Genomic DNA, 26,851 nt, shown 5'->3' with positions numbered 1-26,851 from the left:
CTCCAAATCACTCGATCCATATTGAACACATCTCTAACTTTGCCCCGCTTTGAAGAAAGTTCAAATTCCTGAAAGGTTAGCCCTGTTTTCCTCTCCATAGATGCTGCCGCATGTTGCCAGTACTCTCTGCGTTCATTTCAGATTTCCAGCATCTGCAATTTGTGTATGCAATAAAACAATAGATTTATCAGCAGTGAGGAACAGCTGATAACTCCATAACAAATATGGAAGAGATACATCCTTTTGTAAAAACTATGTATCCAACAGCTTTTTCGAATGATTCCAGGGTTCTTACCTGGAGGACCAGACTAGCTCATAATCCCTTTCTGGGACAGGACATCGCTTTGTTCTTATCAGGTTATTTAATTAGCTAAAGAGATAATAATGTTGCTCATTAAATACCATGTTATTTTAAACATGAGGATAGAACTGACATCATTTAGTCTGCAACTAAAACATTTTTTCCTTATTATTAAGCAAATCCACACTTTGCTATCCACCTCCCTGAATATCATGTCAAAACAAAGTTGGCAAAATGTATTAATCAATGAATTATTACTTACTGATTTTAAATGGGACTAAGATCAAAGCACTGTGCTAAATACAATTGCTCACATTACCCAGTAAGAATCATGATGTTAATTCTTTCTAGCCAGCAAGTTTTTAAGGAACCCGATTTAAAACATTTACACTTTGAAAATGTGGCAACTTCATCACTCTTAGTCTAGATTCTGGCCTCAGGGTAATGTTTGTACTCAGAACTGGGAAGAAACAACCAAAGGGAAGAAACCAGATTTAGCAACTTGTTAAAATACAAAAGGAAAATGGTTTTAATAGTTGGGGAAATGGCGCTAGTGTGATACAGTTCACTCAGAGAGTCCAAGCATTTGTCATAACACGCACTGCTATGTACAGGCTCCAGTCTGGAGCTATGGAGAATGATGGTAGAAACTCTAACTTTGTTTCCATCATACTGGGAATAAGGAATCTCTCCTGTTCTTAACACCTGTCATTGGCATGTTGGAACAGTTCTCAGTTAAGACTGGTTTGGCCAGCAAGTACTTCAGTAGGCACAGTGGCTCAGTGGTTAGCACTGCAGCCTCACAGGTTTGATCCCAGCCTTGCATGGCCATCTGTGTGGAGTTTGGACATTCTCTCTGTGTCTGCGTGGGTTTCCTCTGCATGCTCTGGTTTCCTTCCACAGTCCAAAGGTAGATTGGCCATACTAAATTGCCCAAAGTGTCCCCAGGGATGTGCAGGCTAGGAAAGTTAGCCATGGAAAAATACAGGGGTGGGTGTGGTTGAGCTGCTGCTCAGCAAGTCAATGGGGACTTCTATCATGAGAGAGCTTCTGAACTGCACCCCAAGGCCTTGGGTCAGAATAGGGGTAGAAAAGGGCGTTTTCTTATTCACTTCCTGAGAACAGGGAATAATCATGATCTCAGCTGGGTTCTCTGGTGATAAAAGGATGCAAAGCAGGAAAGGGTCAACGTTTTGCCGATCCAGGGAGAGGCTAAACCAGGGGCATCATTGTTAACATCTCTGGAGTCAGCGGGCAGGGTGGATAGTGGGTGATGAAGGGACTCTGATCCAGAAAAGTAGCTTAGAAGTGAGACTGGCTTCAAACACAGATGGCACCCCAGCAAAAATTAAAATAGTTCCATTCATATTAAAGAAATAATATGGTGAGGTTAGAGAGAGAGGGAGAGAGAGAGAGAGACAGAGACAGAGAGACAGAGAGAGAGAGAGAGAGAGAGAGGAAACAATGCTAACTGAGGATACAATGGCGAGTATGGAAACGATTAAAAGTGACATTGGCCAACTGTTCCCTCACACACCACTACACTACATGTGGTTAATGGGCAAAATGTAAAACACATTGAGGTGAGCTTTGGGATGTCGTCAAAATAGTTGAAATGGTGGATTAGTTTTACGTATAAAAAATAGGAATTTTAATTTGATGTCATTTTGTACCGGTATTTTCATTGATCATAGAACATAAAACAGTACAGTACAGTACAGGCCCTTCAGCCCACAATGTTGTGCCGAACTTTTAGCCAAACTGTAAGGACTATCTAACCTCCACCCCTACCTTATACTATCATCCATATGCCTATCTAATAGCCACTTAAATTCTCCTGATGAGGCCAACTCCACTACCCTCTCTGGCAATGCATGCCATGCCCCGGCCACACTCTGAATACAGAATCTACCTCCGACATCTCCCCTGTATCTACCTCCACTCACTTTATAACTATGTCCCCTTGTAATAGCTACCTCCACCCTAGGAAAAAGTCTCTAGCTGTCTATCTATACCTCTAGTCGTTTTGTACACCTCTATCAAGTCACCTCTCATCCTTCATTGTTCGAACGAGAAAAGCCCTAGCTGTCTCAACCTTTCTTTGTAAGATCTTCCCTCCATTCCAGGCAACACCCTGGTAAATCTCCTCTGCACCTTTTCCAACGACCCCACATCTTTCTGGTAATGAGGCGACCAGAACTGGACACAATAGTCCAGATGTGGCCAAGTCAGGCATTTGTATAGATGGAGCATGACTCTTGAACTCAATCCTTCTATTAACGAAAGCTAATCTATTTCCCTTTCAAAAAAAAGTTGCAATTTACCAACGCATGTTTCACTGAGCGGGTTCAGGCGATATCCTCTGGCACACTCACACCTATAGGAGCCTTCGGTGTTGACACAAGATCCATCACGGCATTTGGTGCCATCTGCACATTCATCAACATCTGAAAAATACGCACAGAAAACTCAAATCACCAGCAAAAGGGAGATCTATCTAAATTCCTACTCATGCATAAAGAGACAGGGAGGAACAGAGGAGAACGAGAGGGATGGAGAAAGGGCAAAGAGTAGGACTGAGGAGAAGAAGACAGAGACAGGGGTACAGAGGACAGGCAGACTATAGAACTGCAAGGAGACATGGAGGTGAATGAAGCACAAGAACAGACTGAGCTCATTTGTAAAGAACACTTACTAATAGTTCTCAGAAAACTAATGATTCAAAAGTCTATCTTACAGAATACTTTGAGTATTACATTAGCAAATAATTACTCTCCCCTTTACCATTTCCTTCCCACCCTGAAGGGCAGAGGTAAAGCTCTTTCTTAATACTTCTACATTAGAGGCAATTCCAAAAAATTTCATTTGGATGATTGTTCAGATGAAGGGGCTGTCTTAAAAGGAAAGGTGGAGCAAGTTTAGCCTATTCCCATTGGAGTTTGGAAGTAGTCTTATTGAAACATATAACATCCTGAAGAACTCCTCACGGAGCACAGATAGTGTCCCTGTTCTGAGTGAGAAGGCCTATTTGCCCCAGAAATATTCTGACTGGACAGATTGATTACCAATAGAAGTCTAAGATTCCGAAGGGAGATATTGAGAGGCTGCTTCCTGATGTGGGGTTATTAAGAACTTTCAAAATGAGGGTTCAATACAGAGATGAGGAGGACTTTCTATTTTAGAGGGTTATGAATCGTTGAAATGCCCGTCCCGGGCACCTGTAGAGGAGAAGTCATCAAAGTTAAATTAAGGCCAAGAAAGATGGATTCTTTCATCAAGGATTCTGGAATACAGGGAGAAAACTGGAATTGGGGCCAAGATCAGATCAGCCATTCATGACCTTATCGATTGGCAGAGCAGGCTTGAGGGGCCATCTAGGCAAGTTTTGCTTCCAGTCCTTAAGCTCGTCTGTAATTAAAACAGCCTGCACAAGTCGCTGCTCAGAAAACAGTCTCATTTGAAACTCCTCAATGCTAATGATTGTGTGTTACTATGGCTACTTCAGGCTCAGCTTGCTCACTGAACAAGGAATCCCTACAGTGCAGATGGAGCCCGTCAGCCCATACCAACCCTCCAAATGCCACCCCACCCATTCCCTGTAACCCTGCATTTCCCATGGCAAATCCACCTAGCCTGCACAACCCTGGGCCGTATGGGCAATTTTGCCTGGCCAATCCACCTAACCTACACATTTTTGGACTATGGAAGGAAGGCAATGGCCTAGTGGTATTACCGCTGGAGTGTTAATCCAGAAACCCAGGTAACATTCTGGGCACCCAGGTTCGAAATCTGCCCCGGCAGATGGTGGAATTTGAATTCAATAGAATATCTGGAATTAAGAGTCTAATGATGACCATGAATCCATTGTCAGTTGTTGGAAAACCTATCCAGTCCACGAATGTCCTTTGGGGAAGGAAACTGCCATCCTTACCTGGTCTAGCCTACATGTGACTCCAGACCCATAGCAATGTAGTTGATTCTGAACTGCCCTCTGGATAATTAGGGATGGGCAATACATGCTGCCTAGCCAGCGATGCCCACATCCTGTGAATGAATAAAGGAATCTGGAGCATCTAGAGGAAACCCACAGAGACATGGGGAGAACATGCAAAACCCATACAGACAGTCACCTGAGACTGGAATCAAACCCAGGCACTGCACTAACCACTGAAATACACCACAAAAAATGCTATTACCCCAAGTCACAAAGGTCAGGCACCCTTCAGTAACACCTCAACCACTATCTCACTTGGGAGACACAGCCAACTGAGAAAATTAGGATTACAGGTTTCAAATTGCTACATGTAGATTAGGATTAATAACTCCATTCAACTCAGGCATTGTAGGGATTAGCAGGTTTTGATCTTTCGATAATGATCATGGGACTGATGCGGTGCCAAACACTTCACAATGATGCTATTACTGTGTCATGCTTCAGTGAGATTGCACTCCAATCTTTCACAAAGGCCTCAAAGTACCAGGTACAAAAGCCTTAAATCTTGTATTCAGGGCTAATTAAAAGCTTTGTTTTCTTTCTGAAGCAAGCAAACATAATTGACTCTCGCTCATTCTATTTCACCCAAGGCAGTTTTCATTCAGATGAATGCACATGATAGGAACAGAAAGAACCTGTCTAACATAAATTTAATCAAGCACAGGACTAGGCGTGTTGTGCAGGTAATTACTACAAGGTTACAGAAATCCTAAAAGGGTCTTCTGGGGTCTTTTAATTCACCTGGCTGGAAAATTTCATCTGCTACATCGAATTAGCACTTAAAGAAATAAAAAAGCCAAGAATTGCTTGCAAAAGAACAAATATAATTATAAGTAATATATATTTGATTCTCAAGTGACGAACAGAATGTCAATGTTTATTACGTATTGAACTGAAAACTCTTGTCAAAGTTAAATAGTGTTCACAAACACACCATGGGGGAAAATGCTCCATGCCAAATATTTTCCCTCGTCTGGACAAAGCAACTCTCAGACGGCTGAGAAGTTTCTGCTGAAGGGTGCTTGTCACAAAAATTATCTTAAGAAATCAGGCATGATAGGTCAATGTTCTGGAAAGATGCCCTGATGGTTTCCTAATCTCTATGGCCCAGTTCCAATGTTTCGCTCTCCCCAGGGGCTGTCAATCTGATGAGCACTTCCAGTATTTTCTGGTTGTATTCAGACTTTCAACACTCCCCATTAGTGGGAACACATTAGTATCTGGTTAGTGGAGTTAACAACTATTTTACTGACTAAATTGAGGATGCTTCATTTGATTTTTTAAAACTGTCAATGCCCCATGTAAAGAATTTGAATGAGGTCTGTATGAATATTAGTATGTACTGTAAAACAGCTCTTTTCTAGCCTCAGAGATAGTTAAGAACTGCAGGTGCTGGAGTCAGAGACAACTCAGTGTAGAGCTGGAGGAAGACAGCAGGCCAGACAGCATCAGAGAGCAGGAAAGCTGACGTTTCGGTCAGGACCCTCCTTCAGATATCTTTGCTGAAAGAAAGATCCTGACCTGAAGTGCCAACTTTCCTGCTCCTCTCATGCTGCCTGGCCTACTGTGTTGCTCCAACTCCACACTTTGTCATCTCTTTTCTAGGCTTCCTGCTTTTGAGGTGCTGTTCATACCTATGTCAGTGACTGCCTATGTTACTCAAGGCAGTTCCCAGCAGGTATAGCAGAGTTAAGAACAGCAAGGACTCTGGTCCAAGAGTTCAGATTGCAGGGGCTCAACACTAAGTTTGAAACACCATCTGGAAACAGGAAAAGTGGCAGAGGAGGGCAGCTGATATGGCACGATTATTCAAGAAGCATGATTGGGATAAACCAGCCAACAAGGGGCCAGTAACCCTACAATGGAGGGAGGGAAATTATTGGAAAAGATAAAGTGGCACAGAATTAATCTGCACGTGGACAGGCAGGATAGTATGGTTCTGTTTAGAGAAGATTATTCGAAAATTCCCAGAGGATTGGAAAGCTGTGAATGTAACAGTCTTATTTGGAAAGGAAAGGGACAGGACAGGGAAATGACAGCACATAATAGCACAGTATTTAGGAATATATAATAAGATCAAGCAGAGTCGGCATGACTTCAGAACAGGACATCATTCGTGAGAAATTTACGAGAATTCTTTGAGGAGGTAACAGCCAGAATAAATAAAGAGGATATTATATATTTTGATTTCCAGACAGCTCTTGATATGGTATCACATGTTAGGCTACTTAAAAGGATAACAGCCCATAGTGATGGAGGTAGTGTATTAGCATGATAGAGGATTAGTTAATAGCAGACAGAGAACTAGAATAACGGAGGCATTTTCAGGCTGACTCCCTGCAACCAGTGGAGTGCCACAGGGATCAGTACTGGACCCACAATTATTGACAATATGTATTAATGATTTGGATGAGGGAAGTGAATGTACTAAAACCATGTTTGCAGAAGACACAAAAATATTTGGAAAGGCGATTTAATTCTGGTATCTCTGCTTTGGAAAGGTGTTGTTAAACCTGAAAAGGGAACAGAAAAGATTTACAAGGATGTTGCTGGGGTTGGAGGGTTGGAGAGGCTAAATAGGCTGGGGCTATTTTCCCTGGAGTGTTGAAAGCTGTGGGATGCCGTTATATAAGTTTATAAAGTCATGAGGGGCGTGGATAGGGTGGATAGGCAAGATCTTTACCCTGAGGTAGGGGAGTCCAAAACTAGAGGGCATAGGTTTAAGGTGAGAGGGGAAAGACATAAAATGGAACCTAAGGCAAATTTTCACACAGAGGGTGGTGTGTGTATATGGAATGAGCTGCCAGAGGAAGTGGTGGAGGCTGGTACAATTACAGCATTTAAACAGCATCTGGATGGGTATATGAATAGGAAGGGGTTAGAGGGATATGGGACAAATGCTGGCAAATGGGACTAGATCAGTTTAGGATATCTGGTCAGCATAGACAAGTTGGGCTGAAGGGTCTGTTTCTGTGTTGTACATTTCTGTGACTCCATCTTAAAGGAGGAATATGAGGTGGAGAGGAGGAACTGTTTAACAAGATATAGGAGCAGAAGTAGGCCATTTAACCCATCAAATCTGCTTCACCATTCAATGAGATCCACCTGCCTGTCTTTCTCCACACTGATTCAAGATCAGCCTGTCTCACCTTTGCCTATACTTCTATTAAGGGAGGAAATGCCAGAGATTTGAGCTGTGATAGCTGAAGGTACAGCCACCAATGTTTTTTTCTTCAAAATCAAATTCATTCATGGGCTGTGGGCGCCGCTGGGTGGCCGATCTTTATTGCCGGTCCCTAGTTGCCCTTGAGAAGGTGGTTGTCAAATGCCTTCTTGAACTGTTGCTTCAGGAATTGAGGAGTTGCAAATGGTGTCAAACATTGCACAATAATCAGTGAATATCCCCACTTCTGACCTGATGAAGCAGATGAAGATGACAGGACCTAGGTGGAGCAACTAAAATCAGGGTTACTCAGGAGACCAGAATTAAAGGAGCAAAGATATCTTCGAGAATCCTGGGGCTGGAGGACATTGGTGAGTAGGGAGGTGCACGGCCATTTGGTGATTTGAAAGCAAAATGATAATTATGAACTCAAGGCATGGTTTGACTGAGAGCAATGTGGATCATGGAGCGCAGAGGTGATGGGGGAGCAAGATTTGGGATGAGTTAGGAGATACACAGCAGAGTCTTGAATGTCCTTGGGGCTATAGATGGTAGAACATGGTTGGTCAGGGAAGGACTGAAATGGTCAAGTGCAGCAGGAGCAAAAAGCATGGATAAGTATTTCAGCTGCAGATCAGCTGAGGCGTCCAGAGAGTTGGACAACATCAGAATCTTATTGGCCGCGTGGACACGTGTTAGAAAGTTCAATCTTCGGGTCAGACAGGACATTAGGGTTGCAAACAATCAGATTCAGGCCTAGGAAACTATTTATTCAAACTAAATTGTCCTGTGTTACCTGAACAGAGGTATGAATCTGAGTAAAGCAAATATGGTTAAGGTACACATTAATTTTGTTGTATTCACTTCCAATATTGAGCAGAACATTTTTCGCCCAATTAAAAGATTTTTTTATTAATCTTTTTGCAAACTATATGCATTTTCCCACCTACTTGGAGGCATTCAATTCCAGTGAGAACTGCCCAGGGATAACACAGACAGGGGCCAGTTACAGGATGCACCAAGCAAAGTACAAGGGACAATGTGGCACTTTCTGCCAGTTTCAACTCTTTACCTTGGCACCGAACACCATCCACCAGCTGGAAGCCACCTGGACATGTGCATGTAAAGGAGCCAGCATTGTTGGTGCACACACCTCCTTGGCAAGTATCCACGTTTTGTTGGCATTCATCAATGTCTGCAACAAATATGTTCAGAGAGCTGTTATATTGACATTGCCTCTAAATCTTACCAACAGAATCCACATTATTTATTGCTCCCTCATTAATGGAACACCCACACTCTGAGCAATAACTGTCCATGCGTGGTTCCCAAAGACATACAGCTAGGCTCTAGCACTTCATTTGGTTACACTGTCTGTAACCTTAGCCTAAGTTTTGAAGAAACAACAGAGATGGTAGGAGCTGCAGATGCTGGAGAATCTGAGATAACAAGGTGTAGAGCTGGATGAACACAGCAGGCCAAGCAGCATCAGAGGAGCAGGAAGGCTGATGTTTCAGGCCTAAACCCTTCATCAGGAAATGATGAAGGGTATGGGCCCAAAACATCAGCCATACTTGTGAAGGCCTGCTGAGTTCATCCAGCTCTACACCTTGTTATCTTTGAAGAAACAACGTTTTCCAAAAAAAAAGACCTTCTTCCTCATCAGACTGAGTAGTGATGAGCTCTATTTATTGTTCAAAACAGCTAAAGGTGCATGAAGGATGTGGACTCCAGGTAAAAATGGACCATTTTTCTTTTATGAGGCTTTAAACGCTGTTTCCCTAACCAAAATTGAGAGACAGACTTCATTCTTCATCAAAAAAAAATTACTGGAACAGACTGACGAACATTTAATTCCACCTGGTGCCCATTTATCACAGCTGTACCCAATAAACGGGGGTACGTTTTCCTTTCTGGTGCCCGGATCCAACACACACAAAATAAAAATCAAGGCAAAGAAAGGGATGGAGAATAAAAAGTACCACCTCACAAATGAAACTGTTTAGCTTTCTTTTCGAGAAGCTGACAGAATTATGGTACAGCATGGACAAAGGCCATTCGACCAGTCAGGACTATGTTGGCTCATTAAATGAAGAATCCTGCTCAGTCCCACATTCCTGATTTTAGAATCTGGAACCTACAAGTTCCACATTCTGTTTCAATTTGCCGATCAGATCAGCCCAGAACTGATTTTTCAGGTGGAACATATCCCAGATCCTCAGAACCACTGAAACCATTTCTCTTTAACTCGCCTCAAGATCTCCCGCCAAAGATTTCAAATCGACCCTTATATAGCCACATCCCAGAGGAAATGCTTTATCGCTATCAGCTGTCACTAAACCTCTCATTCTCTCACAAGTTTCAATAGAAGGTTGGTCTTTCAGACTTCAGTGATGAAGGTCCCAATGCATGGACTAATTAAGCAGCAAACACTTGTTTTGAGCCTAATGGTCTCTCAGAGTCATACAGTCATACAGAATAGAAACAGATCCTTAGGTCCAACTCATCCATGCCAATCAAGTTTCCCAAACTAAACGAGTCCCATTTTCCTGCATTTGACTCTTATCCCTCTAAATCTTTCCTATTCATGTACCTATCCAAAAATGTCTTTTAAATGTTGTAATGTACCCGCATCCATCACTTCCTCTCAAAGTTCATTCCACACATGAATTACCCTCTGTGTGAAAAAGTTGACCCTCAGGTTCCTTTTAAATCTTTCTCCATTCACCTCAAACCGATGCCGTCTAGTTTTGAACACTCCAACCCATGGGGCAACATCATTGCAATACACACTATACATGTCTCTCATGTTTTTATAAACCTCTATATGATCACCCCTCAACCTCCTCTGCTCCAGTGAAACATGTCCCAGCCTATCCAACCTCTCCTTATAACTCAAACCCAGCAACATCTTGATAAATCTCAGACACCTGGGAGAAATCCAAGCCCTTCCAAGCATCCCTCCACGTCTCCACGCATCTTTCTCCTAAAAAATTTCATGTTGTAAATATTTTACTCCATTTCAAATAGTGGCTGGATATATTATACTGAGAAACAACAAGGAACAATTAACAACAAAAACAGAATTTGCTGGAAGCTCAACAGGCCTGGCAGCATCTGTGAACAAAAAAGAACGAACAGATTCTGAGGAAGGGTCACCGGACCTGAAACTTTAACTCTGATTTTTAATTCCGAGATGATGCCAGACCTGCTGAGCTTTCCCAGCAACTTCTGTTTTGCACCTGATTTACAGCATCCGCAGTTATTCCGGTTTTTAAAGGACACATTTTACAGAGCGACTGTGTGATGTTTATGCAATATTCACCATGTGTTACAAAACAGCCTGCTACTGCTTTGGCATCGGAATTGGCCCTGCTGAGCTAAATGTTGTCCAATCATGATGGATATTACCAAACAGAGATTTCTACAAACACATAAGCTGGTGCAAGGCCAGTGAAAATTCAATCCAACAAGAGTTCCTCTACCAAATTCTTGATACCTTCACACTGGTCCCCTGTAGCAGTCAGACGGTAACCCACGTTGCATTCACAGTAGAAGGAGGCCTCTGTATTTGTGCATTGCCCATTGGTGCACAGAATTGCATCTTGGCACTCATCCACATCTGCACCAAAGAAGAAACAAATAAGACATTTCTCCGTCCAACTCGTTACAAGCTTTATTTCACCAAAGGAGAATGTCCTGATCAATCTCTGGACCAGAAACCAAAGTTGGGCAAGTAAGCAAAAGAGGCAGGGTTTTTTTTTCTATTATAGAATCCCCACAGTGTGGAAACAGGCCCTTTGGCCCAACAAGTCCACACTGATCCTCACAGCATCCCACCAGACCCATCGTCCTGTAACCAACCTAATCTACACATTCCTGAACATTACGGGCAATTTCCCATGACTAATTCACCCTAACCTGAACGTCTTTGGACTGTGGGAGGAAATTGGAGCACCCGGAGGAAACCCATGCAGACACGGGGAGAACGTGCAAACTCCACACAGACAGTGGCCCGAGGGTGGAATTGAACCTGGATCCCTGGCGCAGTGAGGCAGCACTGCTAACCAGTGAACCATCGTGAAATCTGCCCCATCAAATTACCACCCCACCACCGAACACAAAAACTGTTCTCTATATGGTTCTCAATATTACAAAGTTATTATCGACACCTCGACATACTCAGAGACATACTAGAATGTAATGCTTGAACTTTGAGTTTCGGAAAGGAATTCCATAGATAATTGAAGAAGAAAGATATTTTTAGAGCTAAGGGGAATGAGATGGAGGCTGGGCTGATTGGCTAGTGCCTTCAAAGAACAAGCACAGGACCCTAATGGCTGAATTTTTTTTATTTATTCGCTTATGCGACATGGGCATTGCTGGCTGGCCAGCATTTATTGCCCATCCCTAGATGCCCCTGAGAAGTTAGTGGCACCTTCTTGAACTGCTGGGTTCATATCCAGTAGGTCGACCCACAATGCCCTTGGGGGAGGATTCCAGGATTTTGACCCAACGACAGTGAAGGATATATTTATGGTGAGTGACTAGGTGGGGAACTTGCAGGATGGAACTTGTCATGGGTTTGGAAGACGCTGATAAAGGATCTGTGGGGAATTTCTGCAGTGCATCATGTACATACTACATACTGCTGCTAGGGAGCACCAGTGACGGAGGGGGTAGACATTTGTGGATTTGATGCCAATGAAACCATCTGCTCTTCTCTGCATGGCATCCTGCTTTGTGAATATTGTTGGAGCTGCACCCATCCAGGCACGTGGGGAGTGTTCCATCACACTCCTGACTTGAGCCAGGTCGTTGGTGGACCACACACACACACACACGCGCGCACACACGCGCACACACACGCACACGATAAGGCACATGTTTATGGTGGTAGGAGTACGTGTTGGGTAATGTGAGCAAAGAGTGCAGATATGGTGAAGATAGAACAGGAGAAATGGCTCATCTAAGGAATAACAGAGGGATGATGTAGCTCTTGAAGTCGGTTAACTGGCACAAAAACAAGGCACCAATCAGGTTTGACAGGACACCTGATGGAAATTGGCTGCTGGAAATTATAGGATTGGGTCAAATTCTGTCAGAACCCCTTCAAACAACAGGGAGAGAAGCTTCTCCCAAACTTGCTTTGAAAAAAGCCAAACAAACATGTAACCAAAATAATAAACTAATTCTTCAAAGGAACTTGATTCCGTTTGGTGTCTTCTGTGAAGTCAATAGTTCACAAATTAGCCAAACACAGCAGCTCATTTTCCACACAGTAAGATGCAGACATCAATTGAGGTAAATGGCAAGACAATGTTTTTAGTGACGTTCACTAAGTGATAAAAATTGATGAGAACATTGCAACAGCTCTCTCTGTTCTTCTTGGAAAACAATGCCATGGGATCTTTCACAAGCACCTGAATGAACAAGAGGCTCCTGGCTTTAAAGCTTCACCTGGGGCACTTCCTCCAACAGACACTGAGGGCTTGGCCTCCACTGTGTTCCTAAATCTCTGCACTGGAGCTTGACTCCATGGTCTTCAAACAGGGAGATAATATCACTAAACCAAGGCTAACACTGAAAGGTGATTATATTCTTAGGCTTTCAATTCTCCACTGGCTTAAATTTGATGGGGGTGGCACGGTGGCTCAGTGGTTAGCGCTGCTTCCTCACACACCAGAGCCCGGGTTTGATTCCTGCCTCAGGCAGCTGTCTGTGTGCAGTTTGCACATTCTCCCTGTGTCTGCGTGGGTTTCCTCCGGGTGTTCTGGTTTCCTCCCACAGTCCAAAGATGTGCAGGCTAAATGGATCAGCCGTGCTAAATTGCCCATAGTGTTCAGGGATGTAGATTAGGTGGGTTATAGGGTGATGGGCCTGGGTGGGGTGCTCTGAGGGTCAGTGTGGACTTGTTAGGCCGAACGGCCTGTTTCCACACTGTAGGCATTCCAAGAAGGTCTCAAATGGCATGTGGAGGTCTGAGTGGTTGCCAAGTCCTTCCTCCCTAGAAAGTGGGATGGAGAGACAGTTTAGAACCTTCTAGAACTGTACTCCTCCATTTCCTAGCGGTCAGCTGCAAGCTGTCCAAACTCCTTGCCTAGAGTTTGTCAATTACATAGGAAGATCAAAAGAGAAGTTGGCTCGGAGGCTTCTGCGTGCTTCAGGACCCCGGCCTGGGGATAAAGTAGGGGTCCCAGGGCACGCATTTGCTGGTGCACAGGCATGGTGAACTACTTTCCTGAAGGTATCCGCTTACCTGGCCAAGCCCAGTGTCCCATTAAGGGTGGCGGGCAGGCTCCTAATGATGCAGGCCCAATCTCAGGGCAGCTAACAGCCAGAAAGCATTGTCAGGCCCATTGAGAGATGTGGGCACTGCTGAGGTAGAGCAGAAAACACACGAATGCGTCCAAAAGAAATTGCCCTCAAAGGTGTGTCGGGGGCGGGGGGGGGGGGGAGGGGGGGGTGGCGGTGGTGGGGGGTGGGGGGTGGGGACAGTAAGTTTGCAGTCAAATCTCAGTGGGATCAAACTGGTTGAGCGCTGCTAGGGAAATCCCCCCTGCACAGTGCTTGGGTCATGGTTGTGATCTTTGTAGTTGGCTGCTCACCTTCAGGGACGGAATCTCGGGTTCAATATCCTCACCCCCAACCCCAGCCTCCCACAGAGAGCCTACCTCCATTGCAATTGTGGCACCTGGCAAGCACAAATAATTGCCTTACTTGGGCCTTTAATTACTTCAGTTAGCTGCCTGCGTTGAGGGGGTGGCCAATACAAATCCACTCCCTGGAAATGTGGCTGGTGACAGGAACACTTTGAGGAGGGAGTCAAGCTGCTGATAGGCAGCTGGTTCAAGAGGAGACCAGATCTTGACTCAATTTCAAATTTATTCACTGAAATAATCCTTACAAACGCTCAGCTCCCAAATCCATCAGCATCAACAGGCTTTCGCCTTAGATCAGACACTGAAGCTCATTAACTAATCCACAGTCACTTAAAGGAGCACTCTAACAAAGGCAAAACTTCAAAGTTTGAAACAAAACGTCATTTCTGGGCCTGACCATGTACTCCAGCCCCCGCAGTGCCCATAGATCATGGAAAACCTCAAGCATACCAGAGGACATGGCATGCTCCCGCTTCAGGAACACCCAATGGTGAAGAGTCACTTTATACACACTCAGGTAATCATCTACCAAATACATGCCATAAATATACACTGAATCTTAAATGTGTACAGTTTTCAGGGCTATCAAGTTGAGGTGGCTTCCTACCAGCAACCCCGCTGCCAAGCCCATCCTTAACACTCCCATTTCAGAAACAAAACAATCTGACTGCTTTACTTTGGAGGCTTGACGCTAAACGATGTGGCCATTTGAGACTTTAATGCCTGCAGGAATGGTTACCTTTGCACAGTTTGCCATCAGGAGATGGTTCATAGCCTCGGTTACAGGTACAGATGTAGGCCCCCTCTAGGTTTGAACATCTGCCATTGGCACAGGTCGATCTGTTGAGGCATTCATCAACATCTGGGAAAACAGGATCACAAGAAGCAAACATCAAACTGGACTTTGAGGGCAATGCAGACAAACCACAGCCAATTTCAAACAGGTAACACGAGATAATGCGCTTCAGAATTGAATAAACAGCCCTGGAGAGCAGGGTGAATGATAAAAAGACAAAGAAACACTTGGAATGCCGTTTCAAAAATTATCTGCTGACACATTTATCATGGAACATCTGCAGCATCCATCTACCGCACCATTGAAGAAACGACTGCCCAGGTGGGTCTCAAATTGCGTTTTTCCCAACACGCGACCATATGTCCTATTTGTAACAGGAAACTGAAAAGAGATACAGTTGATTCCTGATGAGTCCCGAGCTGGTTTGCCAGTAGCGATTATGTTTGGATCAGGCTTCCTGCACCTGCCTTCAAATCACAATTTCTAATGTTTGTACCTCATGGCATAGAATCCAAATGTAAATGTCACATTGCATCTGTGATGACAGAGGAAGAAAAATTTGTTCAACCTAAAATTATACTTAACAAAGTATTGTAGGTCAAAACTAATGCAACTGTTTCAGCAGATCCCTTGAATGGCTTTGTTCACATTAAATTGGAGAATGGGCTGTGGCCAGTAAGTGAGGTGGTATCTGTAGTGGAACAGATTCTATCTTCTGAGATGTTATACATAATAAGTTAGAGGATATGATCTCTTCCTTAGCTACTTCTGTCTTCATGTTCATGTCTCCTCTCTCTCTCTTTCTTTCTTTCCCTCGCTGTCTCTCTGTCTTTCTCTCTCTTTCTATCTCTGTGCCCCCATTTTTCTTTTTTTACAGCTTGCGTCCCAGCTCTTTTGCGTCAGCCCCTCCTTCTCTATCCTTTCTCTTGTGCTTATACAGGCATCCAAAACAGGTTACACACAGCCACAGCGACTGAGACAGACATAACATGGGGTAAAAATGGCTAAAAGGGTGTCCTCCCCATTAAAATGTTGCATCTCTTCATAACAGAGAAATACTGTGAACTGTTGACTGAAACAGGTCACGGATAATAAACATTGTTAATTGATGTGAGGGGTGACCCAAGGATTGTTACCATTCCATTCAATTTTAAGAATAGGCTGCTTACCACCAGAAACAGTAAGCACTGAATCAATCAGCAATAAATTACTTCAGGCACAATGAAAATCACTTAACCAAGATAGACGAAGACTTGAGATTGGGTACAATCCTGGAGCAAAAGGGAATTTTCACAGATGTGGGCACTTGATCACTCATCACAACCGACAGACATTTGGCGATATCTTCACAATAAAACTCAGACAAAATAGAAAGGCGGGGGGATACAAAATCCTCACACTGATCAGATGGTGCCTGTTTGTACGAACACAACCAGTGAATGTATTCATCAAGGTTCAGGAAACTGGGAGTTGTACTCAAAAGCCAAAGTAAATATTGACTTTTGGCTGGTCCAGATACTTAGCAAAAAAACCAGAAGAACTCAAGGCATTAATTCACAGATTAGGAACTGCCACTATTAAACTGGCCATGCATTTATCAATGAGTTTGAAAGTGTTCATGGCACAACCTGCAGGATTTCACTAAAATTCATGGGAGAAGAAGCAATGAAATTTACTGCTTGAATAAATCAATGGCATTGGAGAGACACAATTACACAGCAAAGTGGATGTTTTTAAGGGAATTTTTGTTTGGAATATTCAGAGCTCACCTGTAATGATACTGTCCCTATCAATCCCCCAGATTCAAATCACTAACCACAGAAGTCTCAAAACTAAGATAAAACAGCTCCCGATATCCATACATCATGACACCATACTCCCTCTCTACCCTGGTAAATATTTATGTCTATCAGACTGTAAAATGTCAATATTGTTAGATTTGGCAGCACAAGGTACTCGAGGGTAGAATAGTGAACTCATAAACAGCTATGAAGTGGTCACATACTGCCAAAGCCTGTGCAGAGCATGTGAAAGATTTCATTAAAAAAGAAATATATTGACTTTGTGTTAATCCAAGTGACAATCCCCTTTGTCAACTTGTATGGTGTATAAAGTGGAGGTTGCTCAGAGTGTTAGCGTGCATGTGCTGGTTAATTCTCCAAGCTTTCACCCATTCATCTTTCAAAGATGACTTGCTGCAACATTTTGATAAGGTTAATTCAGCGACTTCGTGTTTCATAAAGTCAACAGACCATTTTTCTTGCATTTACGGTCCAACAGAGACAACCAACCAGCTACCTGTTTGAAAGGACCTTTGAATCATCCTCACAGAGTGACGACCGTGATTATTTTCTGGAAATCTACTTTTAAAATGAGTGTTCTGGTTGTTGTCAGCAGGCTTAAGGTGGAGAATGATAGAGATCCGAGGGTGAGTTACAAATTGAGCAGTTTCCTTAAGCAGATCCGTTATCACAAGATCAGAAAGCCCCCTTCCTCCATTCTCCTCGCATCTGACTTACTATCTTGAACCGTGTATAAAAATGAGAAATCTTCCTTTTTTTGTGTTAGACAAGTCACTCGTATCTTGTTCGGATACATATTGCTCAATGGGATGACCAGCAAATGGTGAAAAAAATTGCTGCAGGAGCTGAATGTGTGATTAGTACTGTAATAAATTTTACTTTACTATTTTAGCAACTAGAGGACGATGCACCCTAGACAATGTAAGTTATAGTGATTTCATAGCAGGATAAAAACTAAAAGAACTGCATATGCTGCAAATCAGAAGCAAAAACAAAAATTGCTGGAAAAGCTCAGCAGGTCTGGCAGCATCTGTGAAGAGAAATCAGAGTTAACCGTTCAGTTCGGAGGAAGGGTCACTCAGATTTTTCTCCACACATTCTGCCAGACTTGCTGAGCTTTTCCAGCAATTTATTTTTTATATCATGGCAGAATGTATGATATGTTATTAAAGTGAAAAACTGTTTATGCCAAAAGCTAAATTCACCGTTCCCTGCAGGAACCATGCTCAAAGGGAACATGGACTGGAAGTGTGGCACTACAGATTATAATTCCATCTCTCAGCAACAATCACTCCAAGCTTCATTTCCTTCTGGGAATGCAGGATTGCCAAATTCATCCTGAGATTTTATCTTTAGACTTCATGTCAAAAGCTTGTACGAAAGAACAATTTTCATGTGGAAAGTTTCAAAAGAGAATGCTTATTTGACAAACTTACTCTTGGTGTACTAGAACCAGTGAAACTACAGAACATACCTACGCATTGGCCATTTCTGCCTGTGTATCCATCTGGGCAAGACTCACACTCGTAAGAGCCAGGATTGTTAATGCATCTTCCAGACGGACATTTGTTGGAATCCTGGCATTCGTCAATGTCTGTGAATTTAAACAGATCACAGAGTAAATTCAGCTGACATTTGAAAAGGGTCCAAGTTCAATTTTACTGTTCTGAAATAACAGAAAAGAGTGACATTTTAAAGAGACAACATCCCATTTCCTTAATTGTTAGGTTGCAGTTCGATTGCTGAAAAAATTGCTGAACTCTTAAAAGACTTGGTTATTACACAAGGGGTATTTTGATGGCCCATGAGGATCAGATTTCTGATAGTTCTCGACAACACATCCAGAGCTGGTATAACTTTAACATTCGTTTTGGTGTTCAGGGCTGATGTTGGGTAGGCGATAATGTCCCAAACACTTCACTGGGGCAGTTCCATACAACACCATTCGAATTCATTCCATTTTCCATTTGTTTCACCACAGATCCTGCTGCATTGATCAGTGGCTGAGACCCAAGGGAGAATTTGCCAAGAGCTGTGAAGGTTAGTCACTGAAGTGATGCCGGTTTTCTTGAAGCTGGGATCCTGGTGAATTAGCCAAGTGTTTGGGGCCAATCACAGCAAAACACGAGGTTCTAAAGCTGACACGACTAATGAGGCTCTGGGAGAGACATCCAAACAATCATTAGCAATGAGCGGGCTGAGAGCTGCTTTCGTAAACTTTGTGAAGCAGAAGTGACTAGAATTGCCTGCTTAGTGATAATAGTGGTGGAGAAATTAGTTATGGCGGAGGTTGGGAGGGAGGACATAAAAGACCACGGCAGCATTTCTTCCACTCCACAACCCTTACCACACCCCATTCTCATGCCTTTGATTTCACTTTTGGCAATAGTTTTTGGGTGTGCATGCCTTTTGTTTATTTTTCTACATAAGATTTTCAGATTAATTTTCAGTCACTCCCTGTAATTCTCTTGGCTCCAGAGCAGCAACTATGACACAACAACGAGTGGCTCGGAGACAAGATTAAATTGGACACATACTGCTGCTGTGATTTTTCAGAGAAATTATCCTCCCCTGCTTTCCATACTCCTCCATGTCTTTATAACCATCATCTAATTCTATTTCCAAAACAACGCAAAGCGAAGGTTTGCGTGAAAATATTTGCCCCTACTGGCAGAACCTGCAAATTTATACTCTAAGATATTCTTAGGACCCTGAAAAGGGACTTGAAGACAGACCCACCTTCACACTGGCCTCTGTTCATTTTATATCCAGCATCGCAGAATCGGCACCTGTAGGAGCCTACAACATTAATGCAATGGCCATCTCCACAGATATTGGGTCTCAGGCACTCATCAATATCTTGAAAGGAGAAAGAAGTTTATTTGCGGTTAGTTGCAAAATAAAATTTGCATCCAGCACAATTCACCTCACAACATCTCTTTAATAATGTGTGCAGAATGTATGTCCAGCATTATATCAGTGGTATTACTTATTCTGTGCAATAAAACATTTTCATTAAAGGATCTCTTACTGCCTTGGCAGGGCATGCTATAAGATCAAGAATAGCAGATTTTACCAAATACAAACATAAAGAGTTTAACTTCTACTGCAGCCCAATGGTATCAATGTGGACTTCACCAGCTTCAAAATCTCCCCTTCCCCCACCGCATCCCAAAACCAGCCCAGTTCGTCCCCTCCCCCCACTGCACCACACAACCAGCCCAGCTCTTCCCCTCCACCCACTGCATCCCAAAACCAGTCCAGCCTGTCTCTGCCTCCCTAACCTGTTCTTCCTCTCACCCATCCCTTCCTCCCACCCCAAGCCGCACCTCCATCTCCTACCTACTAACCTCATCCCACCTCTTTGACCTGTCCTTCTTCCCTGGACTGACCTATCCCCTCCCTACATCCCCACCTATACTCTCCTCTCCACCTATCTTCTTTTCTCTCTATCTTCGGTCCGCCTCCCCCTCTCTCCCTATTTATTCCAGTTCCCTCTCCCCATCCCCCTCTCTGATGAAGGGTCTAGGCCCGAAACGTCAGCTTTTGTGCTCCTGAGATGCTGCTGGACCTGCTGTGTTCATCCAGCCTCACATTTTATTAACTTCTACTGACCACTGTTTTTAAAGAAATGACATAAATTCCTGCTTATGTTCTTTCAAAGTTGTCAACAGTCCTTTTAAAATAGACAGGTTAACAATTGGGTGAAATTAGTGAGGAATAAAGACTTAATGTCAATACATTCACCAGCGTGCTAAAACCTGTGAGCATTGGAAATAGATAACAAAGTGTGAAGCTGGATGAACACAGCAGGCCAAGCAGCATCTCAGGAGCACAAAAGCTGACATTTCGGGCCTAGACCCTTCATCAGAGAGCTCTCTGATGAAGGGTCTCGGCCCGAAACGTCAGCTTTTGTGCTCCTGAGATGCTGCTTGGCCTGCTGTGTTCATCCAGCTTCACACTTTGTTATCTTGGATTCTCCAGCATCTGCAGTTCCCATTATCTCTGATACAGCATTGGAAATAAACCTCTTACTAAATTCCATTGGCACCATAGGAGACTCCATCCACTTGTGCTTCAGTGAGTTTATCTCTGTTGGTCAACTGGTAGCTACTTTTAACAGCATAGAGGGAGAATTGACAGTGAAAATGTCCACTGAGTTAACAAGTGGTGAATCCCAAAAGTCAAGGGCCAGGAATTTTCCTGTGGTTTCTTCTACTCCATATCATACGTGCCCTGACAAGGCGATTAACACCAAGCTTCCAATGGCAAGTGAGAAATTCCCCAGGGAAATTCCCATGATATGCTCTTGACATATTGTTTGCCATGTTTCCCTGTTAAACTGGAACAGGCAATTTGATCAAATAAAGGCATGGGCTATGTTTGAGGCTTAGAAGTGGTTCAAACTCCCTTGCTGTGCAATTAAAATCATGGAATCCCTACAGTGCAGAAGGCGGCCATTTGGTCCATGGAGTTGGCACCGACCCCCCGAAGCGCATCCCATCCAAACCCAGCTCCCCTTACCCTAACCCCAAACCCTACAGTCACCATGGCTAATCCACCTAGCCTGCAAATCCCTGGGCATTATGGGGCAATTTAGTGTGGCCCCACCTAATCTTTGGACTGTGGGAGGAAAGCAGAGCACCTGGAGGAAAACAACACAGATCGTGAGGAGAATGTGCAAACTCCACACATTCACCCAAGCGTGGAATGGAAGCCGGGTCCCTAATGCTGCAGTGCTAACCACCCTTGTAATCCCACCAACATGTCAAGCATTACCAGAGCATTCTGTTCCTCCGTCTGATGTGAACCCCTGGTGACAGAGGCAGCGGAAACTTCCCACTGTGTTCTTACAGTGTCCGTGGGAGCACGGGCGCTGGTCCTGGACACATTCATCTACATCTGTAACAGATAGGCTGCAGTGAGCACAAGGAGTAAATTACATTAGTCCTGGTTGGTGTTGGAATTCGGAATGGGAGGAATTCATTAAGAGCATTAACAAAGTGAGGCCTGGTCCACGTTTCCTGGGATTCTATTAAATGTCCAGGCACTGAGTAACTCCCGCCCTTTGTCACGGTGATGGTCACTGACAGACACATGCAGATGATCATCAGGGCCCTGAGGAAACTGTGCATTGCCAAAGTTAGCAAAGGGGCTGGAGATTGACTGAGGCAGAGGGAACTTAAGGTTTATTTGATAGCAATAGGTTATTCAGACATAACTCAGTGCCCGTCTGTCTCCTTACCTGTCTGTTCTTAAACTTGTCACAGATTCATAACAGGTTGAGGTAGCTACTTAGGCTTGCTCAAGCTTTTGACATGTACATCAGCCTATTGGAAAATACCCCATTTATTGTGCCATGGCCTCAAATTTCACATCCACACAGTCTTCTGACACCTGCTGTATCTGTCTGGATCAGGACCTTGAATCTGTCCTGATTGAGGTGACTGCAGGATGAGACCGACATATTTCTACCTCAGTCCAAAAGCTGTCAAGAGCCAGTCTGCTACAATGACACCCGAAGAGTAAACTGCATGCTGTAGTGCTTTACCAATGCAAGCAGTTTTCACTGTGTTGAGCTGGTAGCCAGGATTACAGTTACACGTGTATCCCTCTGGTAGATTGATACATTGGCCAGGTCCACAGATTCGAGGATCAACTGAGCACTCATCGATTTCTGAAAATCAAACATTACACATTTGAGTAAATTGGTAAACATATTGAAGCTGCTTTAGTTTGTTGTACCACAAATCTGTCACAAAATATCTTGGTATAATAAAGGGAATTTTTATAACTACAACAACTACTTGTATTTATATAGCATCTTTGGTAAAATGTCCAAACACTTGTCTGTACAAGGGTGGATTGCATCAATTTGCGCCTTGATAAAATGTGATGCATGGCAATGCTGGTTCATTACACTGTATGAGTTGCTCCTCTGGTAAAAATTGCTGCCAACATCCTACATAAGTGTAGGAACTTACAGGGCCTACTTGATCTAGAGTGGTAAAGGAAAACTGCTTCCTAGTCTAACTAGGAGAGCCTATCACAGTTAAAGAGATATAGTTTATTACACCGGTTACAGCTCACATTGACATAATAGACATTGTTGCAGAGACTTCTAACAGGACCTGATGTTAGGTTACACTCCTTCAAGTCCCTGCCCAAAAATTCCTGTGACATCAGCAGAGTGGGTGGTGCTAATAGAACACCACAGTATTAACCCATTCAGACCCTTCTACAACAAAATATATTTGAAATGTTGAACTCAACTCTCAATATGTTTCCTTGGGATGCCTTAACAGGGCCAGTGTTAGCAGTTATGAAACTCAATGGCAATATGAAACGAATGGCTGTGATTTATATCAAGTCTATGACAAAGGAGGCCTAATAAAAACAGAAAGAAGTGCAGGTGCTGTACTTGTTTGCACTTGTAGGAGACTCCATCCACTTGTGCTTCAGTGAGTTTATCTCTGTTGGTCAACTGGTAGCTACTTTTAACAGCATAGAGGGAGAATTGACAGTGAAAATGTCCACTGAGTTAACAAGTGGACAAAACCAGAAGATGCCAGAAAGGCTCAGCAGGTTTCCTGCTATCTGCAACAGCAGTTTGGCTAATCCCACGCTAACGCCCTTTCTCCATTCCTCACAGTCTTTCCTCAGCAGCTTATCCAAATCCCCCCCGCCCCGAGAGCAAGGAATGAATTAACCCCTACCATCTTTTCCAGTAGTGCATCCCAGATTTGCAACCACTTGCTAAAAAATCTCTTCCTCAACTCGCCTTTGTTTATTTCGCCAATCATCCTAACCTGTTTTCCTCTGGTGCCTGACTCCTGGGTCAATGGAAACAACTCCTCTCTGACTAATCTTCTATCGTCGCACCTCTGTCTCAGCAAAGTAGACCAAAGTATCTAAACTTTGATAAGTTTGCAGAGGAGAGGGAATTGTTACGGTGCGTCATGCAGAAAATCTGCCTTTTTTTTGTCTCATTTGTAAATTAAGTGGGAGCTGTTTGAATGCCCACTGAATTGGGAACCTGCCGAAGACAGAGGTATTGATTGATTGATTGATTGTTGTCACATGTACCAAGGTACAGTGAAAATTGTTGCTTTGCGTGCGATACAGGCAGATCGTACCAAGCGTACAAGGGTAGCAGACCGAGTTAAGATTACAGTGTTACAGCCGCAGCGAAGGTGCAGAGAGAGACAGATCAGTAATAACATTTAAGAGGTCCGTTCAAAAGTCTGATAACAGTGGGGAAACAGCTGCTATTGAATCTACTTGTACATGTATTCAAACTTTTACATCTTCTGCCTGATGGAAGACGGTGGAAGAGAAAATAACTGGGGTGGGAGGGGTCTTTGATTATGCTGGTTGCCTTCCCAAAACAGCAGGAAATATAGATGGAGTCAATGGATGGAAGGCTGGTTTGTATGATGGACTGGGTTATGTTCATGACTCTCTGTAGTTTCTTGCGAACTTGAGAAGAGCAGTTGCCATACACATTGTGATGCATCCACATAGGATGCTTTCTCTGGTGGATGTATAAAAATTGGTAAGGGTCCGTGTGGCCATGCCGAAGTTCCTTAGGTTCCAGAGGAAGCAGAGGCATCACTGTACTTTCTTGACTGTTGCGTCGATGTGGGTGGAACAGGGCAGATTGCTGATGTTCATCCCTTCCGGGAACTTGACACTCTCAACCATCCCCACCTCAGCACCATTGATGCAGACAGGGCTGTGCACTCTACTCCACATCCTCAGGTCAACGACCAGTTTTGTCGATGTTGCTGGAGGGAATAATGTTTTTACACCATGCCACTAATCACTCAATCTCTTTTCTAAATTCTGCCTTGCTATTGTTTGAGACCCTGGCCTACAATGGTGGCGTCATCAGCAAACCTTGTAAATGGAGTTGGCTGACATTTGGCCACACTGACTCCATAGTTACACCGTCCCAGGCATCAAATCTTCCTGCAAAGCCGAAATAAGCAAGGGAATCACTTTTCTCACTGATTTATAATATCACGCTGTAGTCACAGAATCAAATTGACTTTTTTTTGGCAAATATTTGAGTTTTACCATCGGAGCCCGACGAGATGACATATTTAATTTTCACGGCAGCCTTAGAGGCCACAGGTGAATAGGTTTACCAAATGATTTACTGCATAAATCTGGGCCAGTCCCGCTGCAGTTTACGATGCAAACAGTGCCCAGAATGTTGATCTTCCTTCACACCATATCAAATCCCAACACTGTAACTCCTTGACTTCTCTCAGATGGGCTGATGACACTGCCAATGAAGTTAAATTGCAGTTTTGGAAAATAAAGCAATCATTGTTCTGGTTTGCTGCAAACGAAACCTGTCTATTGTATTCCCACACTCCAAAATACCACATTCTTCAAGCTTCCGCAGTGCTGTTCCTGTTACAGTTTTACGTGAGAGAGTTTGGTCTACTTTGGAAATTTATGAATGGCGATTCACAGTTTCAGTTATTGGCTGAAAGCTCCACAGTCAGACTGTTACAAGGGCTTTAGCCAAGAGGATTCTGGCAAATAATCTAAATAAATTCAATATTATTGCTATTACCTGCAACCCAATGCTGTTTTTGTTTTTGGGATGACGAACACGATATTCTGACCAGTTTGCAATGAGTCAACACCAGGGTAGATTTTGTATCCTGCACTATGCAGGAAAGCAGATCCAGGCCAACTTTCATCCCATTTGCTGAGAAGTGTGTGGCACAATCATGAACATAACCAACTTTATATGAACACAAAACTCAATACTAAATCCTTGAAAGCAAATTAAAGAGCAAGGGAAATTGTTAATTTATAATAAAGACATATAAAATAAATATCCCTTACCAATCCAGTGCACAATGCTACAGGGCATAGTGCAGTTAACCTCACTTGCAGTAAAGCCCATTTAAGATTGATGCTAATAAAATCGAGATCTAGAACAATGTTTCATATACATTTACATTCCTGTTGGCGCTGATGTATACAGCAAATCACTTAAAAATAAAAGCTATCATTGCCAAAATATTATTTTGGATTAGCTTTCTTCCCTCGTCCCCATTTGAGAATCTGGTTACACAAACATTCAATACTTTCTCTACAAGTGCATGGGTAAATTCAATATGTGTTGCAAACACTCCGCATTATTTAGAAAACTTGTGTAAACTTGTGTTCTCTGTCGTGGTATCTTCCCAATCCTGGTTGTGCCATTAAAGTATGACGGCAGGTTGAAGAAGATAGAAAATCCAGACATAACGGACAGTCAGAGACAGCACTGACAGTAAGATCCCTGTATAAGGGAGCAGGACAGTAACATCTGTATCCTGTTCTGGCAGGGCTCAAACATTCTGGAGTGAGGTACAATTCTGAGAATTACATTTTAGGATTATCAAAAAAAAAGAGAGTTCAGGAAATGCTTAGACATGTAGGGAATTGTAATTACCTACTGAGTTACTTTGGGGCCAATTTTCCAATTAGTTGCTGGCGGCAATGGGAATGTCAGTCGCAGATTTTCATCAACAGAGAATTATAGGCAGCACACTCATCTTTTGCCGACATCCTGTGCCAGCAGTCAATACTGCCCAGCTACCAGAAGATTCCTCTGGAAGATCCTTGGGCATGATGGCATTGCATTTGTTTCAATTCCTGCTTTTGCCTTGGAAACAGCTAAAAGAGTTCAGAACCCTCTCCCACTCCCCCATTTCTGATGAAGGGTCTAGGCCTGAAATGTCAGCTTTTGTGCTCCTAAGATGCTGCTTGGCCTGCTGTGTTCATCCAGCTCCACACTTTGTTATCATAGAATCGATTGTGTGCAGCACAGAGTGTCGCACAAAGAAGAACAGCATAGAAGGATGGGCTGTTAGTGTGGAAGAAATAAGGTTGTGTACAGAAATGTATCAACAAGGACCACTTGGGCTGAATGGCCTGTTTCTGTGCAATACCTGCTTTTAGTCAGCGAGCAATACTTCCATAACCAAAACAGAAATTGCTGGGAAAGCTCAGCAGATCAAGTGACCATTCCTCAGAAAGCTCACTCGACCCGAAACGCTAACTCTGATTTCTCTCCACAGATGTTGCCGGACACACTGAGATTTTCCAGCAACTTCAGTTTTTGT

The 26,851-nt window shown here is 43.3% G+C and overlaps 1 protein-coding gene across 5 annotated transcripts in view; it reads right to left on the bottom strand.

Annotated features, from left to right (window-relative positions):
• The window catches only part of ltbp1 (latent transforming growth factor beta binding protein 1), a 432,638-nt gene that overhangs the window by 152,488 nt on the left and 253,299 nt on the right, over positions 1 to 26,851 (bottom strand). For 4 of the 5 annotated variants that reach the window (XM_059648685.1, XM_059648688.1, XM_059648689.1 and 1 more), the window contains 8 exons: positions 22,270 to 22,395; positions 21,498 to 21,620; positions 19,458 to 19,577; positions 18,193 to 18,312; positions 14,860 to 14,982; positions 10,958 to 11,080; positions 8,531 to 8,653; positions 2,626 to 2,748 (listed from right to left, as the gene is read on the bottom strand). In XM_059648685.1, coding sequence (XP_059504668.1) covers positions 2,626 to 2,748; positions 8,531 to 8,653; positions 10,958 to 11,080; positions 14,860 to 14,982; positions 18,193 to 18,312; positions 19,458 to 19,577; positions 21,498 to 21,620; positions 22,270 to 22,395 — 981 coding nt within the window. The remainder of the gene's footprint in view (positions 1 to 2,625; positions 2,749 to 8,530; positions 8,654 to 10,957; positions 11,081 to 14,859; positions 14,983 to 18,192; positions 18,313 to 19,457; positions 19,578 to 21,497; positions 21,621 to 22,269; positions 22,396 to 26,851) is intronic. The other variant, XM_059648686.1, reaches the window with a different exon arrangement.

The sequence above is a fragment of the Stegostoma tigrinum genome, chromosome 9 (genome assembly GCF_030684315.1).
Source record: "Stegostoma tigrinum isolate sSteTig4 chromosome 9, sSteTig4.hap1, whole genome shotgun sequence".
Lineage (NCBI taxonomy): Eukaryota > Metazoa > Chordata > Chondrichthyes > Orectolobiformes > Stegostomatidae > Stegostoma > Stegostoma tigrinum.
This window is presented reverse-complemented; position numbering and strand designations above follow the sequence as displayed.